The 16,419-nt window shown below is 38.0% G+C and overlaps 1 protein-coding gene across 7 annotated transcripts in view; it reads right to left on the bottom strand.

Moving 5' to 3' along the window:
- SHROOM4 (shroom family member 4) overlaps positions 1 to 16,419 on the bottom strand; it is a 395,362-nt gene that overhangs the window by 160,763 nt on the left and 218,180 nt on the right. For 3 of the 7 annotated variants that reach the window (XM_057718525.1, XM_057718529.1, XM_057718527.1), the window contains one exon: positions 12,556 to 15,922. In XM_057718525.1, the coding sequence (XP_057574508.1) occupies positions 15,653 to 15,922 (270 nt within the window). In that variant the 3' untranslated portion in view covers positions 12,556 to 15,652. Of the gene's footprint in view, positions 1 to 8,767; positions 8,858 to 12,555; positions 15,923 to 16,419 lie in introns of those variants that run through there. The other 4 variants (XR_009050305.1, XR_009050303.1, XR_009050304.1 and 1 more) reach the window with 3 other exon arrangements.

Here is a 16,419-nt window from a genome sequence, read left to right as displayed (position 1 = left end):
ATGATATATTCACAGTGCTGAAAGAAAAAACTGCCAACCAAGATGACTACCTAGCAATGTTGTCCTTCAGAAATGAAGATGAGATAAAGACTTTCACAAAAAAAAACAAAAGGTGAGGGAGTTCATCACCACCAGACTTGCCTTACAGGAAATGCTAAAAGGAGTTCTTTAAGCTGAAATGAAAGGATGCTAGAGAGTAACATGAAAACATAAGAAAATATATAACAAACTGGTAATGTTAAATATATAGTCCAATTTAAAATACTCTAATACTGTAATATGGTGGTATGTTGACCACATAACTCTAGTATAAAAGTTAAAGGATAAAAGTATTAAAAATAGCTATAATAATTTGTTAATGGCCACACAATATAAAAACATGTAAATTGTGACATCAGAAACATAAAATGGGGGGAGCAAAAGCATAGAGTTTTTGTATACAATCAATATTAAGTTGTTACTAGCTTAAATAGACTGTTATATCAATAAAATGTTTCCAGTAAGCCTCAGGGTAACCATAAAATAAAATCCTATAATACATGAATACAAGATAAAGAAAAGGGAATCAAAGTACACTATTGTGGAAAAATCAACAATTCACAAAGGAAGACAGTAAGACAAGAAAAAAGGAGCAACTTCAAAACAGCCAGAGAACAATTAGTAAGCTTTTAATAGTAAGTCCTTACCTATCAATAATTACTTTGAATGTAAACAGATTAAACTTTCCAATCAAAACGCATAAAGCAACTTAATGATTAAGTAAAAAAAAGACCCACTATATGTTGCCTATAAGAAACTCACTTCAGCTTCAAGGACACACATAGGCTCAAAGTGAAGGGGTGAAAAAAATATTCCACAGATATGAAAACCAAAAGAGATCAGGGATACTATACTTATATCAGACAAAAGAGACTTTGCTTTTTAATGAATGAAAGATTTTTTAAATTCTAAAATGCTTTATGATTTTAATGTGTCACACACATGATTTCATATAATCCCATAATAACCCTTTTTTTCCTCTACCCCTATATTGCCCTGCTCTCTTTCCCTCCCCCCACTGGTAACCACTTATTTGTTTTCTATATCTGTGGGTCTGCTTCTTTTTTGTTTTATTCACTAGCTTGTTGTATTTTTTAGATCCCACATGTAAGTGATATCATACAGTATTTTCCTTTCTCTGTTTTATCTCGCTTGGCATAATGCACCCCCCAAGTCCATCCATGTTGGTGCAAATGGCAAAATTCATTCTTTAGACAAAACAGACTTTAAGTCAGAAATTGCAATGAGACAAAGAAGGCCATGATAAAGGGGTCAACTCATCAAGAGCATAACAATTGTAAATATATATGCACCCAACATCAGAACACCTGAACATATTAAGCAAACACTAACAGATCTGAAGGGAGTAATAGACAACAATATGATAATAATAGGGACTTCAATATTCCAGTTTTGACAATGGAGATCACCCAGATAGAAAATCAATCTGGAAACATTAGACTTGAACTATACTTCAGACAAAATGAACCTAACAGACACATACATTCCATCCAACACCAGCATAATACATTCTTCTCAAGTGCACATGGAACATTCTCCAGGATAGATCATATGTTATGTCACAAAAAAAGTCTTAGCAAATTTTAAAAGATTGAAAACATATCAGGTATCTTTTTTGACCACATGCTATGAAACTAGAAATCAATAAAAGAATGAAAACTGGAAAATTCACAAATATGTGGAAATTAAACAACACACTTCTGAGCAATCAATGGGTCAAAGATGAAATAAAAAAGGAAATCAAAAATATCTTGAAATAAATGAAAATGGAAACACAACATACCAAAACTTATAGGATGAAACAAGAGCAGTACTAAAAGGGAAGTTGATAGTTATAATGCCTACATTAAAAAAAAAGAAAGATCTCAAATAAACAACCTTATGGAACTAGAAAAACAAAACAAAATTAAGCCCAAACTTGCAGAAGTGAGGAGATAACAAAGATCATGCAAAAATAAATTAGAGAATTAGAAAAACAGTAAAAAAGATCAACAAAATCAAGAGTTGCTTTTTAAAAGATAAAACTGACAAACTTTTAGCTACACTTACTAAGAAAAAATGAGAGAAGACTTAAATAAATAAAATTATAAATGAAAGAACAGACATTATGAAGGATAATAAGAGACTGCTGTGAATAATTATATGCCAACAAATTGGATAAACTAGGAGAAATGGAAAAATTCCTAGAAACATACAAACTGCCAAATCTAAATCATAAAGAGATAGAAAATCTGAACAGACCAATAACAAGTAAGGAGATTGAATCAGTAATCAAAAACCTTCCAATAAAGAAAAGCCCAACACCAGATGGCCCTGTGTGGGTGAAATCTACCAAACATTTAAAAAAAAGAATTAATGCCAACTCTTCTCAAACTCTTCCAAATCATTGAGAGGAGGAAACACACTCAAACTCATTTTATGAGGCCAGCATTACCCTCATACCAAAGCCAGATAAGGATACTACAAGTAAAGCAAACTACAGACTAGTATCTCTAATGAACATAGATGCAAAAATTCTCAACAAAATACTAGCAAAATGAATTCAACAGCATATTGAAAGGATCATACACCATGGTCAGGTGAGATTTATCCCTGGGATGCAAGGATGGGTCAACATACACAAATTAATAAATGTGACAAAAAAAAATAAATGTGACACACCACATTGAGAGAATAAAAGACAAAAATCATATGATTATCTCAACAGATGCATAACAAGCATTTGAAAAAGTTAACATCTTTTCATGATAAAAACTGTCAACAAATTGTATATAGAAGGGACATACCTTAATGCAATAATAGCTGTATATAACAAACTCATGGTTAACATCATACTCAAGGGTGAAAAGTTTAAAGCTTTTCCCTGTAAAGTCAGGAAACAAGACAAGGGTGCCCACTCTCACCACTTCTATTCCACAATGTATAGGAAGTCCTAGCCAGAGAAATTAGGAAAAAAAAAGAAAAAGAAATAAAAGCATTCAATTTGGAAAGGAAGGAGTAAAATTGTCTCTGTTTGCAGATGACATAATGTTGTGTAATAGAAAATCCTAAAGACTCCACTAAAAACTGTTTGAACTAATAAAACAAATTCAGTAAAATTTCAGGATATAAAATCAACATGCAAAAATCAGTTGTGTTTCAATACACTAACAACAATCTTAAAAAGAAAGAAAATAATCCCATTTACAATGTCATCAAAAACAATAAAATACTTACGAATAAATTTAACCAGGGAGATGAAATATCTATACACAAAAACCCATAAGACATTGATGAAAAAAATTGAAGACACAAATAAATGGAATGATATCCCATGTTCATGGATCAGAAGAGTTAATATTGCTAAAATGTCCATACTACCCAAAGCCCTCTACAGATTCAGTGCAATCCTTATCAAAATTCCAAGTGGAATTTTTCACAGAAATAGAAAAAACAATCCTAAAATTCATATGGAACCACAAAGGACCCATAAAACCCAAAGCAATCTTGAGAAAGAATAAAGCTGGAGGCATCACACATCCTTATTTCAACTATAATACAAAACTGTAGTAATCAAAACAGTATGGTATTGACATAAAAACAGACATCTAGACCAATGAAACAGAATAAAGAGCCAAGAAATAAATCCATGCATATATGGTCAAGTAATATTTGACAGGAGCACCAAGAATAATCAATGGGGAAAGAATAGCCTCTTCAATAAATTGTGCTGGAAAATTGGATATTCTCATACAGAATTATGAAACTGGACACCTCTATCTTAAACTACTCACAAAAAATAACTCAAAATGGATTAAGGACTTGAATGTAAGGTCTGAAGCCATAAAAATTCTAGAGGGAAATGCAGGTGGTAAGCTCTTTGACAACATGTTGGCAATGATTTTTTGGATTTGATACCAAAAGCAAAGGCAACAAAAGCAAAAATAAACAAGTGGGACTACAGCAAACTAAAAGTCTTCTGCACAGCAAAAGAAACAATCAACACAATGAAAAGGCAATGTACGGAATGGAAGAAAATATTTGCAAACTATATCTGATAATGGATTAATATCCAAAATATATAAGAAACTCATACAACTCAATAGCCAAAAAGCAAGCAATCCAATTAAAAAATAGGCAGAGGACTTGAATAGACATTTCTCCAAAGAAGATATACGAATAGCCAACAAGTATATTTAATGGTGCTCAACGTCACTAACCATGAGGGAAATACAAATCAAAATCACAGTGAAATATCACCTCATGTCTGTTAGGATGGCTTATTACCAAAAAGATAAGAGATAAAAAATGCTGGTGAGGACGTGGAGAAATGGAAACCTTAGTGCGCTGTTGGTGAGAATGTGAGTTGGTATAGTCACTATGGAGAACAGCATGAAGACTCCCCAAAAAATTAAAAATAGAACTACCATATGATTCAGCAATCCCACTTCTAAGTATATATCCAAAGTAAATGAAAACACTATTCTGAAGAGATATCTGCACTTCCATGTTCACTGCAGCATTATTTATAATAGCCAAGAAATGGAAACAATGTAAGTGTTCATTGATGGATGGATAAACAAAATGTGATATATGTATATACATATACACACTTATAATATATATAATACATTTTCTATATACATTATGTCATCTGCAAACAGACAATTTTACTCCTTCCTTTCCAAATTGAATGCCTTTTATTTCCTTTTCTTTTTTTAATTTCATAATTGCTATGGCTAGGAGATATCTATATCTATATCTATATCTATATATCTATATCTTTCTGTAATGTCATAATGAAATACCCAGCCAAAAAAAGAGAGAAGGAAACCTTGCCATTTGCCACAACATGGATGGATCTTGAGGGCATTATGCTACATGAAAAGTCAGTCAGAGAAAGACAAACACTGTATGATCTCACATATATAGAATCTAAAAACATCAAACTAATAGAAATAAAGAGTAGAACGGTGATTTCCAGGGGATGGGGAGTTGGACAAATGGGGAGATGTTGGTCAAAGGGTATAAACTTTCAGTTATAAGATGAATAAGTTCTGGGGATCTAAGGCACAGAACAGTGACTAGAGTTAAAAATACTGGATCACATGCTTGAAAGTTGCTATGAGAGTATGTTTTCACCATAACAAGAACAAAATGGTAATCATATGAGGTCGAGGATATGTTAATTAACATCGTGGTAAATATTTCACAATATACACATGTATCAAATAATCACATTGTACACCTTAAACTTATACAATGTTTTATGTCAATTATATCTCAATAACCTGGAGGACAAAAGGCAAAGCCATAGATGAATATATAAAGCAGATTTGGCCAGATAATGAGGCTGAAGCCAAAGTAATGCATCCTTAGACATTGGAGCATGCAGAGCCTCATTGGAAATGGAACTGGATTTGGAATCTGCTAAAATGGCTTAAGCAGGAGAAGAGGTGACACAGTCATATTTCAATTTTGGCAAGATTGCCCTGTGTACAGCATGAAGAATAGACTATAGAGTGCAAGAGATGATATAGGGAGAAGAGCCAGCATGCTAATGCTGTAGGTTAGAAGGTAATAGTTGTGGAAATAGAAGTGAATAGATTTGAGACATATTTAGGAGATAGAATTGATAGAACATGGTGATGGATTCCATGTGGGAGTAGTGAGAGCAACGAGGATGTCCAAGATCACTCTAAGATGTCTGGCTTTCCTGGTTGGTTGGATAGGGGTATCATTCACTGAAATATAAAGAGCACTGGAGGGAACCAGTTTTGGGAGGGAAAGGTTACATGTTCAGTTGCAAATGTGGGGCTTAAAATGTCATTGAGTCATCCAAATAGATATAAAACTTTGGAATTAAGAGAAGATCTGAACAGAGATACAAATTTGGGAGGCAGCTTTATATGGGATGTAAACTGTAACCATGGTATGGATGAATCTTATGATAGAAGAGAGGGGAAGTAAGAACAGAAGAGGGACTAGAGAGAATAGAGTGAGAAGACAAGAGGGGCTGGCATCAGGTTTTAAGACACTCCAATATTCATTAATTGTGTTGAGGAGAAGAAGCCACCATAAAATATCTCTAGAATATGAAGCTCACAGTAAAGGCATCATGAATGCCTCCCTCTCATAAAATATTACTACCCTGTATTTCTGAAGTGTTTACAAAGAGCTAGGGCCACTACGATAAGTGTTAGTGGTATAAATTCCATTCTGCTCTCAAAAAGCCCACAGCCTAAAGCAAGAGAGAGAAAGCATAAATAATTATCTTATCCAAATATGATACACTCTTATTAGTATAATAAAGGGATGTTTCCAAAAGAGGTGAATTCTGAGTTAACATCAAAGGACAAGCTGAAATTAGCTAAATGGGGGAGCTCAGGGGAGGGATTTTCAGGCAGAGGAACCTGTCTCTCTGAAAGCACAGAGGGATGAGACTGCACAAGTTTAGAGAACTGGCTAGAGCTGAGGATGAATGTGAGGAGATGTCGGGAGTCCTAACTGGAGAAGAGATAGGTACATAGGAGATAGATCACAAACAGCGTTGTATGCAAGGAGTCAGAACTTGATCCTGTGGGAAGTGAGGCCAATTAGAGCGACCTGGCCTTGTATGCCATTTGGGGGCCAGGTGTGGAGAGTGGTGTTACATACATTCTATACTCAGAGCCTAGAGCCAGGAGGGGTATTACTTCTTTAATAACCACAAAAGTATCCCCTTCACAGACCTGACAAAGGAACACTAGGTCTCAGAGGGAGGGCAGAGATGACTCTAGGTCTAGGGGTTTGAGTGCCATTACAGCAAGGTCCAGAAGACATGTGATTTTCCTTATTTTCAGATTGTTCAGTAACGGATATGGTTTAGGCTATGTTTGTCAAAACTGGATTTGTCTGATTCTTACAACAGGCTTACTTAATAGCTACTAGGCTGTGTGAAGGTGACCAAAATTATGTTCTAAACGCATTGCATTATCTAATTTGTCCACAGTCTCATTACTCTTCTCTCCCTGCCTCTCCTCACTCTTACCATTTCCTACTTTTCTGAAAGAAAAATAAAGCTTTCCTATTTGTAAAAGGTGTTTAAATATATAGTGATATGTGAAACTGCTAAACAGTAGCTGTTTAAGCTGAGCCCAAATAAGAGATTTCTCGCAATTATCATTTGTTGTATCTACTAATGGGTTTGTTCTGCTATTTTACCTTTCTCACACTAAAAAATGTGGACAAATCTGGGTACAGATTATTTTTTCCAGCACTTTGACTTATTCACATTTAGCCTAATGCATTTTCAAGTTGGAAAGATTTGTCACTCATGGCCTTTTCCCAAATTGTTTCCTCTGTAAAAAATATGACACACTCAGCACCCAAGGAAGTGAGTTCCATTTTTTTTTATTTGAGTTCCATTAATTATCCTTTTTAGATGGAAAATCAGTAGCTGGGATAAAAATGGAAATTCAAATCATGTTGTTTTATTCAATTAACAGCAGTGAGCAAATCCAGGATGAAGGGACAGGACATATTTAAGAAACTCAGTTTGCAAACAGAGCATGGTCTTTTAAGATTTACATTGCCCAATAGGAGGGAGGCTTCCGTTAGAACCCTTTATCCTGTGGCTATGTTTGAACCATGTACAAAATGGGCACTAGTTCCATGCAATATAAGTTAGTTGTCTTTATTAATAGTGGAATTCAACATTTCTGTCTAAACCATCTTTAAATCCAACTTTTCCAGGGACAGCGTTTACCATCCTTTTGCTAGGCATTTTTTAAAAATCCCATTACAAATTCCATTCAGTCAGAAAATAAGAACATCACAGCTAAAAATTAACATAAAAATATTTTAGTTATTGCAGTAGCAAAGAGAGTCATGAATTTAGCCAATTGCTAATAATAGCTGTGGAATCAAGGAAAAATCTGTTTTGTCTTGCTCTACTAGGGTAAAAAATGATTATGTATATTTCTATATATAAAGTGTTATGTTATTGTCTCATTAGGATGGAAGCCTCTTGAAGGTGGACAATTTGCCTATTTTGTTCACTTCTGAATTTCTATTTAATAAAGTGTTTAAAAGTCACAGAAAGGTTGTAAGGATTAAATGAGAGTTTTGTTTAAAAACTGTATATCTAACTAAAAAAATAGTGGCAGATATGTAAAAGTGCCTAACCTAGAGTAGGGAACATTTAAGTTGACACAAAATCTAAAGAGGAAGTTTGAGGAGAAGTATATTTCCCTAAACCATCCTCAAATTGGAGCCCAAGTAGTCCACAGCAAAATGTCTTTCCCTACTGCTCTGAATGGGGTATGTTCTTAGGAATACAGGTGGTCATCTTGCAGGCAGCTAATAGATGACATTGTTCCCATCAGATGGTAGTTTTGAGCCTGCCAGAAAATTCTACTTACCATGAGGACCTCATTAGTCTGAAATATTTTCTCTGCAAGTCCAAGGAAATCTTGACCTGGTACACAGAGCAGGATGGGTGAGGAAGGGAACCACCTTTTACTGAGGACCTACTACATGCCTAGCTTTACCAGGGATCTCATTTGTTTCCTACTTTAGCTTTATAACAACCATTAACATTCATTGAGTACTTACTCTATGCTAGGTACTCTTCTAAGCACTTTACATGGATTAACTCAATAATTCTTCACACCAATCCAAGGAGGTATAAGTATTTTTGTTACCTTCAATGGACAGAAGACGATATCCAGACACAGAGAAGTTAAATATGCTCAAGGTCACACAACTTGTAAGTGGTGGAGACGGTATTCAAAAACAGGTGGTGTGGGTTCCAGTGTCTAGGCTTTAAACTGCCACCCTAGAGAAGGATTATTATCTTCATTATTACAGAGGAGCTTAAAGCTCCATAAATGAAGTGACTTCCCCAGGTCACATTAACAGAGCTGTCTGATTCCAAAGCTGAGGGTGCTTTTCTTTTCCTTATGTGGTTTTGCCCCAGTCTCACCTGAATAAAAATAATAAATCTATCAGCTAACATTTATTGAATATTTACTGTATGGCAGGCATTATTTTAGGTGCTTCATATAGATTATCTCATTTAATCTTCATAACACTTTGAGGTAGTGCTCTTTATGAGCCCTCTTTTAGAGATGAAGCTTGAGAGGGGTCAAGTAACTTGTATAGGTGACATAGTAAGTTGGTGGAGTCAGGATCTAAAACCTGATTTATTTGCCTAAAGAGGTGAAGTCCTTATCCACTCTACCATACTCCTTGCCTAGAAAGATTGCCCTCTCCCCCAATAGGTCCCATCCCTACTATTCCTGCTGAAGTCATGAGATAGAACTGAGACTACTCTTTCTCCTTGTGTTTCTGGGTCTGCCAGTTCTGCAAGGGGAAGGATGTAATGACAAGCTCCCTTCCAAAATACAAATGGTGTGAATATTGTATCTTTCAGGCTCAGGCATGAACTACATGCTTACCATCAGTCCAGATTTTTGTCAATAGGAATGAGACTGATAGAAATAGGCCAAATTATTTTTTAAACCATTTTTATTGAGAAATAATTCATATATCATACAGCTCACTCATTTAAAGTGTACAATTCAGTGGTTTATGGTACATTCACAGAGTTGGGCATCCTTGATTACAATCTAATTTTAGAATATTTTCATCACCCCAAAAAGAAACCCCATGCCCATTAGCAGTCATTCCTCATTTCCTCCAGCCTACCAGCCCTTGGCGACCACTAATCTGTTTTCTGCCTCTGTAGATTTGCCTATTCTAGACATTTCATATAAATGGAATCATACAATATGTGATCTTTTGTGACTGGCTTCTTTCACTTAACATAACATTTAAAAGGTTCATCCATGTTGTGGCAGGTATCAGTACCTTATTCCTTTTTACGATTGCATAATATCCCAACAAAGTTTGTTTATCTGTTCCTCAGCTGATGGACATTTAGGTTGTTTCTGCTTTTTGGCTGTTGTGAATAATGTTGCTTTGAACATTTGTATACACGTTTTTGTTTGAATGCCTGTTTTCAATTCTCTTGGCTATATGCCTAGGAGTGGTATTGCTAAGTCATATGGAAACTCTATGTTTAACATTTAAAGAAACTGCCAAATTGTTTTCCAATGTGGCCGCATCATTTTTCATTTTACCCACCAACAATGCATGTGTTTCAATTTCTCCATATCCACACGAACACTTTTGTTGTTTGCCTTTTTTATTATAGCCATCATAGTGGGTGTGAACTGGTATCTCATTGTGGTTTTGATTTGTATTTCCTTTAGTGTTGAGCATTTTCCCCTGTGCTTATTGGTCATTTGCATATATTCTTTGGAGAAATGTCTATTCTAATAAAAAAGTCTTTGCCCATTTTTAATTGGTTATTTTTGTGCTGTAAGAGTTCTTTATATGTTCTGAATAAAAGCCCAATATTAGATGCTTTTCCAATTATGTGGATTGTCTTTTCACTTTCTTGATAATATTATTTGTAGCACAAAAGTTTAAAATTTTGATGTATTCCAATTTATTGATATTTTTGTCACTTGTGCTTTTGGAGTTCTACTGAAGCAATCATTGCCTAACCCTAATCAATGTCAGGAAGATTTATTGCTATCTTTTCTTCTAAGAGTTTTGTAATCTTAATGCTTACATTTTGCTTTATAATCCATTGCAAGTTAATTTTGTTGTGTGGTGTAAGGAAGAGATCCAACTTCATTCTTTTCCATGTGGATACCCAGTTATCCCTGCATCATTTGTTGATAAACTATTCTTTCTCCATTTTATTGTCTTGGCACTATTATTGAAAATTAACTGACCATAAATATGAGGGTTTATTTCTGTACTCTTAATGTTATTCCATTTATTTATGTGTCTATGCTTATACATATATCATACTGTCTTGATTACTGTAGCTCTGTAGTTAAGATTTGATTTTGAAATTGAGAAGCCTGAGTCCAATTTTGTTATTTTTAAAGATTGTTTTGACTATTCTGGGTCCCCTGCATTTCCATATGAATTTTAGGTTTGACTTTTCCATTTATGTGAAGAAGCCAGCTGGGATTCTCATAAGGATTGCATTGAATCTGTAGGTCAGTTTGGGGAGTATTGTGATCTAAACAATATTAAGTCTATCAATGCATGAACATACAGTGTCTTTATTTAGATTTTTAAAAATTTCTTTCAACAATATTTTTAGTTTTTAGCATAAAATTCTTATACTTCTTTTGTTAAATGTATTCCTATTTTATTCTTTTTGATGATACTGTAAATGGAATTTTTTTCAGATTGTTCATTGCTAGTGTATAGAAACAGAAGTAATTTTATATATCAGCCTTGTATCCTGAGATACAACTCATTTAGGCAAGTAGTTGTGAGCAGTATGAAAAGAGCAAGAATATGTCTGGGTTAGAAAAGAATGAATTGAGTAAATCAGGACTAGAATGATAGTTACTATGTACTGAGCCTGTCTGTGATAAGCTGGTGCTTCTCAACTTTTAATATGCACATGAATCTCCTGGGAATCTAGTTAAAATGTAGCCTATTGTCATTGGCTTTCAAGTGGAGCCTGGGATTCTGCCTTTCTGACAACATCTCAGTATATAGCTGGTGGCTATCATTTATTATTTTTTAAGCCACAACAGTCCTGTAAGATACATATTATTGTTTCCATTTTACAGATAAGAAAATGAACTCAGAAGTTAAGCAAATAAGCCAGATTCATAGAATAAGTGACAATATCAGGATTTGAAGACAGTTCCCCCTAATACTCAAACTGGGCTCCTTCTACTCTACTGCACTAAATATCTGGACTAGGAGGAGATCAGTTGGGGTATGAATAATGTATGGATGGGGGTGGTGAGTAAGCTTTTCAGGGTCAGAGTTGCTGCCTGGAGTGCATTTGGGTCTAAATCTTGAGGTTACCTTGGAGAGCTGATCAGCGACCAAGAGTAGAGTTGCGAGACCGAACTATCAGGTAGAAGTCAGTTGATACTAGTAGACAGAACTCAAGACTGGAGGAGGTCTAGAAAGTGGCTCACCTCTGATCAGGATAAATTCTATAACTGCACTCTGTATATTGCTGAGGGCTACACTTGAGATCATGCCTATTGTTGACTCTTCTTGAATTCTCAATTATTGTACTAGTGTAGCATCAATGCTATCCCTGAGGGGCCAGCATAAGGATTTAGGGATGTGGGTAAGGCTCTGATCATATGGCTACCTATGAAGGACCATGGATAGGTGACCAAATTCCTTTCCAGCAGAATATTAGGGAATTTCCATCACCTTAGTCAAAACACGTGAGATAATTTTTTTTGTCCTTAGCACCTTTTATTGAAGTATGACCCTTGATGACAATCTGGCAGGCATATCAATGTCAGCCAAGAAGGGAGTGGTGGAGGACACAAATGCAGAGACAATAAGATTCAGAAAAATAATAGCTTCACATGGGTTAGATGCCCCCCCCCCAACACTTGTACAACAAACACTGGTTCTTTCTCTATAGAAATTGCCCCCTGCCCCACCCCCCCCAAAGACCTACTAATCTTCAAAGAATACAATATGCTGTTACAGAAATATTATTGGCATAGATAACTCCTTTGGCATAGACAGAGGGAGACATCACACTCCAGATGGGAGTGGCTAGAAATGTACCCAGCTTCCTCCATTTGGGGCCTGCTACTGGCAGAGCAGCACCTTTAGGGAGGCTGGAGTTAAGGTTGTGGCTCTGGTGCCCCTCGGCAGCTTTTTGGCACATGAGGTGAAATGGAAAACAGAATCTGAACCTGGTCTTGAAAGAGACTTTTCATTCTTTTCACCCTGTCCATTCCTCGGCTTCCAGCCTCTCTCTTTCTAGGGCATTATTTTCGGTGTCTCTGTCTTTTCTCTTGGATTCCCCTTGAGCATTTACTGCTCTACCCTGGCTGAATGTGCAGCTGGTGGGACTCAAGGAAATTCAATTACCCAGAGCCCCTTACACTGATTCCTCTCTATGTTTCAACCACTGTGCTTACCCATTACCCACTGTGGCCTGTACGGGGAAGTCCCTTGCCCTGCCTTCCAAACTGCTATGCCCTGGCAGGCCTTGGTGGAGGGCTGAGCACAGGAAATGAGAACAGGCAAGAGATACTGCATCTCAGGTAACACTGGAGGCTTTGCAGTGCTATCACTCATCATGGGCCTGCCATGTCAGCAGTGTGGGGCATCTATGCCTGTCTGGTAGTTCACCTTTGACTGCCGAGCTTCACTGTTCAATATAGTTTGGGGATTATTTTATTAAGTGCTTTGGAAACTGTCCCTCTGTGTGAAAATGAGCATTCTTGTACTCTGATCCCAACTTTAGAATAATTAGAGGTGGGATAAGGGACACAGATAACAAAGTCAATAGTACTTTTAGTCTGATAAACTTAAGATACAACCATGGTAACGCTGACTAGAAAAGCCCAAGCCATGGTCATGGTGTCCAGGTAAATGGCCACTCTTTTCCCTGGGCTATATTCCCAAAAAGTTGTTCTGGCAAAAAAAAAAAAATATTAGAATGATGGGCTACATTGGCCTCATCCCCCCCGGTACAGGACACCTCAGCCTGCTCACTGTTTAAGAGCCTGTTTACAAAAAAAAAAAAATGACAACCACAGCTTCTATTCAAAACATTCCCCATCTTATGCAACCTTGGCTTAGGTAAACCTTGCCCTTTATAAGCCATCAGCTTTCATGAATAGAGTAGAATCCTCCACTTGATGGGAGAATGGCAGGTTGACATTTTAACAGTGGTTCTGACAGCAGCAGTGTACTAAGAGCATACTCAGGGCCCCTCTCCCCACAGGACACCCTGCTGGCCAAGATTCTTCCATTGTTTCCAAATACAATGAAGAGGAAACGGAAGCTAGCAACCAGTATTTGTAGCAGCAGTAAAGTTCCTTGGCAAATTCTTTGGTTGAATGAGGCACCCCTGCTGCTACAGTTAACCTCCAAGGACCCTGAGGAACTCAGCAGTAACTAGAAGCAATGCCTGGGTTGGCTGAGCAGGGCTGTGCAACACCAAGCATGGGCCCCAGTTAACAAGGAACAGGGAACTGAGCTGGATAACAGGGCAGAGTTTGGCCACAACACCCTTCCTGCCATCACCCACCTGAGGGCTTTTCTAGGATAGAAACTGGCTACCAGTGTCAGGACCTTGGCCACAGCAGCAGCATTCATTATTTGTGTGCCTAAGATCCTGGCTGGATTATAACTTGTGCTGGGGCGGGGGGGGGGCACCGCTGGCCGTGGCTGGAGCTTCCAGCTACCATGAATTTCGGTTCCCTGAGCCAGGCCACAGGCTAAGAAAACAATTGGATAGAGGATCTCTTCCTGAGCTCACCTCTATGCCTTTCTTAGCTTGGAAATGGTAGAGAAATGGGTGAACCTTTGTCCCTTTCAGATTTCTTTGGTTTCAAGAAAAAATAAGTAAGAAACAGTTGAAGCTTGTTGGGGAACTCTAAGCTCATGGTCATCCAGACTTCAAGGGAAGTATATGGCCAGGCCACAGTGGGGAAGCTCTGAGTTTGAAGTGAGAACTCCTTCCTTAGACACTTGTCAGCTATGGTGGGAAGAATTCAAGACCTTGGTACTTGCTTACCTAGCCATGGTGAATTCAGGCTGATCTGCAGAAAATGCTTTCCTTCTGGGCTAACTTTTCCCTCTCCAACTCCCCTCTTCTTACCTTATTAGTTAAAAAAGAAAAAAAGAACAATCAAGACATAAAAATAAATAAAATCAAAAGGCCATTTAAAATATAACAATAACAACCCCTCCTCCAATAATAAAACATGTATCCATAAGTCAGCTTTAGTAGAGCTATTTATGGCCCATAGTGTGAAGCCATTAGGGTAGGCACCTGTAACCCCCAGCAATGAAAAGGCAAGATGAAACAGGAAGTAGGCCAAAGTCTTAAGACAGGAGGAGGGCCACACTAACTGGGGCTGAAGACAGGCTTCTTCCCACTCAACTAGATGCTGGGGAAGGCAGGGGTAGAGCCAGTTTGTTTAAGTGTAGCTCCTTCTAGCAGGGCATCAGGGGATTCCCAACGCTTGCTCACATTCTGTTAAATGTCATTTATCCTTCTGTGCTTCTCACTGCAAAGCTGGGGTGAGGCCCTGAAGCTGGTGGTAGGTGAATGCCCTAAGGACAGCCAGATCTCTGTGGGAAATGGCTGGGCCACGAGCCTTGGGGCAGAGAGGAGCTGCATGGGCAACTTCTCTCTGAGACTTCAAAGGCTGATGATGCTGTGGGTGGGTGGTGAGTGCATGATGTTCCTGGTGTCCTAGTACAAAGAAGAATGAAAGCACTTTGTTGCTTCTGTGTGTGGTGAGTGCTTGGCTGTGCAAACTGTGGGAAGGAGAGTTTGGTTGTATGATCACATTTTGCTGCAGCTCCTATTTCTTGCTTCTACTCCTTTGGTAGAAGCTTGGGGCCTCCCCAGGTCCTCTTAGCTGGTTGGGAGCACTGCTAGGTTAAGGGGCAGTGAGAGACATCCAGGGTAGAGAATATGGAACAAACTGATAACTAACTGCTATCTACTTGCTAACAAACTGCTAAGGAGGATTGAAAGCACTTCCCATTGTGGTGGGGCAGGGATGGTGTAGGCAGTCTGCTGGTGAGATTAGAAATTACTGGGCCCCAGGAGTAGGCTCTCCCTGAGACATTTGAGCTGCTCTTCCCCGAGCTTGATCTTCTCTTCCAGCTCTCGCTGTTCAATGATGAGAGCAGATTTCATCTTCACAAAGTGCTGGTAATCTTGGAGCTGGTCCTGAGGCAGATAGCGAGAGACCATGCCAAACACCAACTTCTCCCGGCGGTCCACGTGCTCCTTCAGCTCCTTGGCATCAGCCAACTGCCCTGTCAGCTGTTGCTTCTTCTCTATCAGCACCAACTGGGGAAGCAGAAGACCAATAAGGGCCATCCCAACGAACAGTCATCTGCCCAACCCAGTGCTCCACCAGTGATGCTCCCACAAAGCCAGTAAGCCCTCTGATCAGTGATCAGTCCTAGATTTTCTGCCCTGAAGTCCACTTTCATGCAAAAACCTTTCTTTCCTGTAGCAAGGGGAGGATAAACACGACAGCAATTCTGGATGGGGGATGAGCAATCACCTCTTTCCATCTGTAAACTATTTTTAGTCTGTGGACCACCACCGGGGTTGGGGTGGGGGAAGGCTCTGACAAAGCCAGCTCATACATGTTCCGTCTGGTAAAAAACCATTGCTGTGTTGATGCTTTCAAAACAGTGTGTGTGTGTGCGTGCGTGTCTGTGTGTGTGTGTGTGTGTGTGTGTGTGTGTGTGTGTGTATCCATATGCACAAGCATATGTGCCTTTTACTGTGGATTCAAATTTGTATCCAAAAATCACTTGGATAGGAAAAGGTAATGC

The sequence above is a fragment of the Hippopotamus amphibius genome, chromosome X (genome assembly GCF_030028045.1).
Source record: "Hippopotamus amphibius kiboko isolate mHipAmp2 chromosome X, mHipAmp2.hap2, whole genome shotgun sequence".
Classification (NCBI taxonomy): Eukaryota; Metazoa; Chordata; class Mammalia; order Artiodactyla; family Hippopotamidae; genus Hippopotamus; species Hippopotamus amphibius.
Note: the sequence above shows the minus strand (reverse complement) of the source record. Positions and strands in the feature narration are given on the sequence as shown.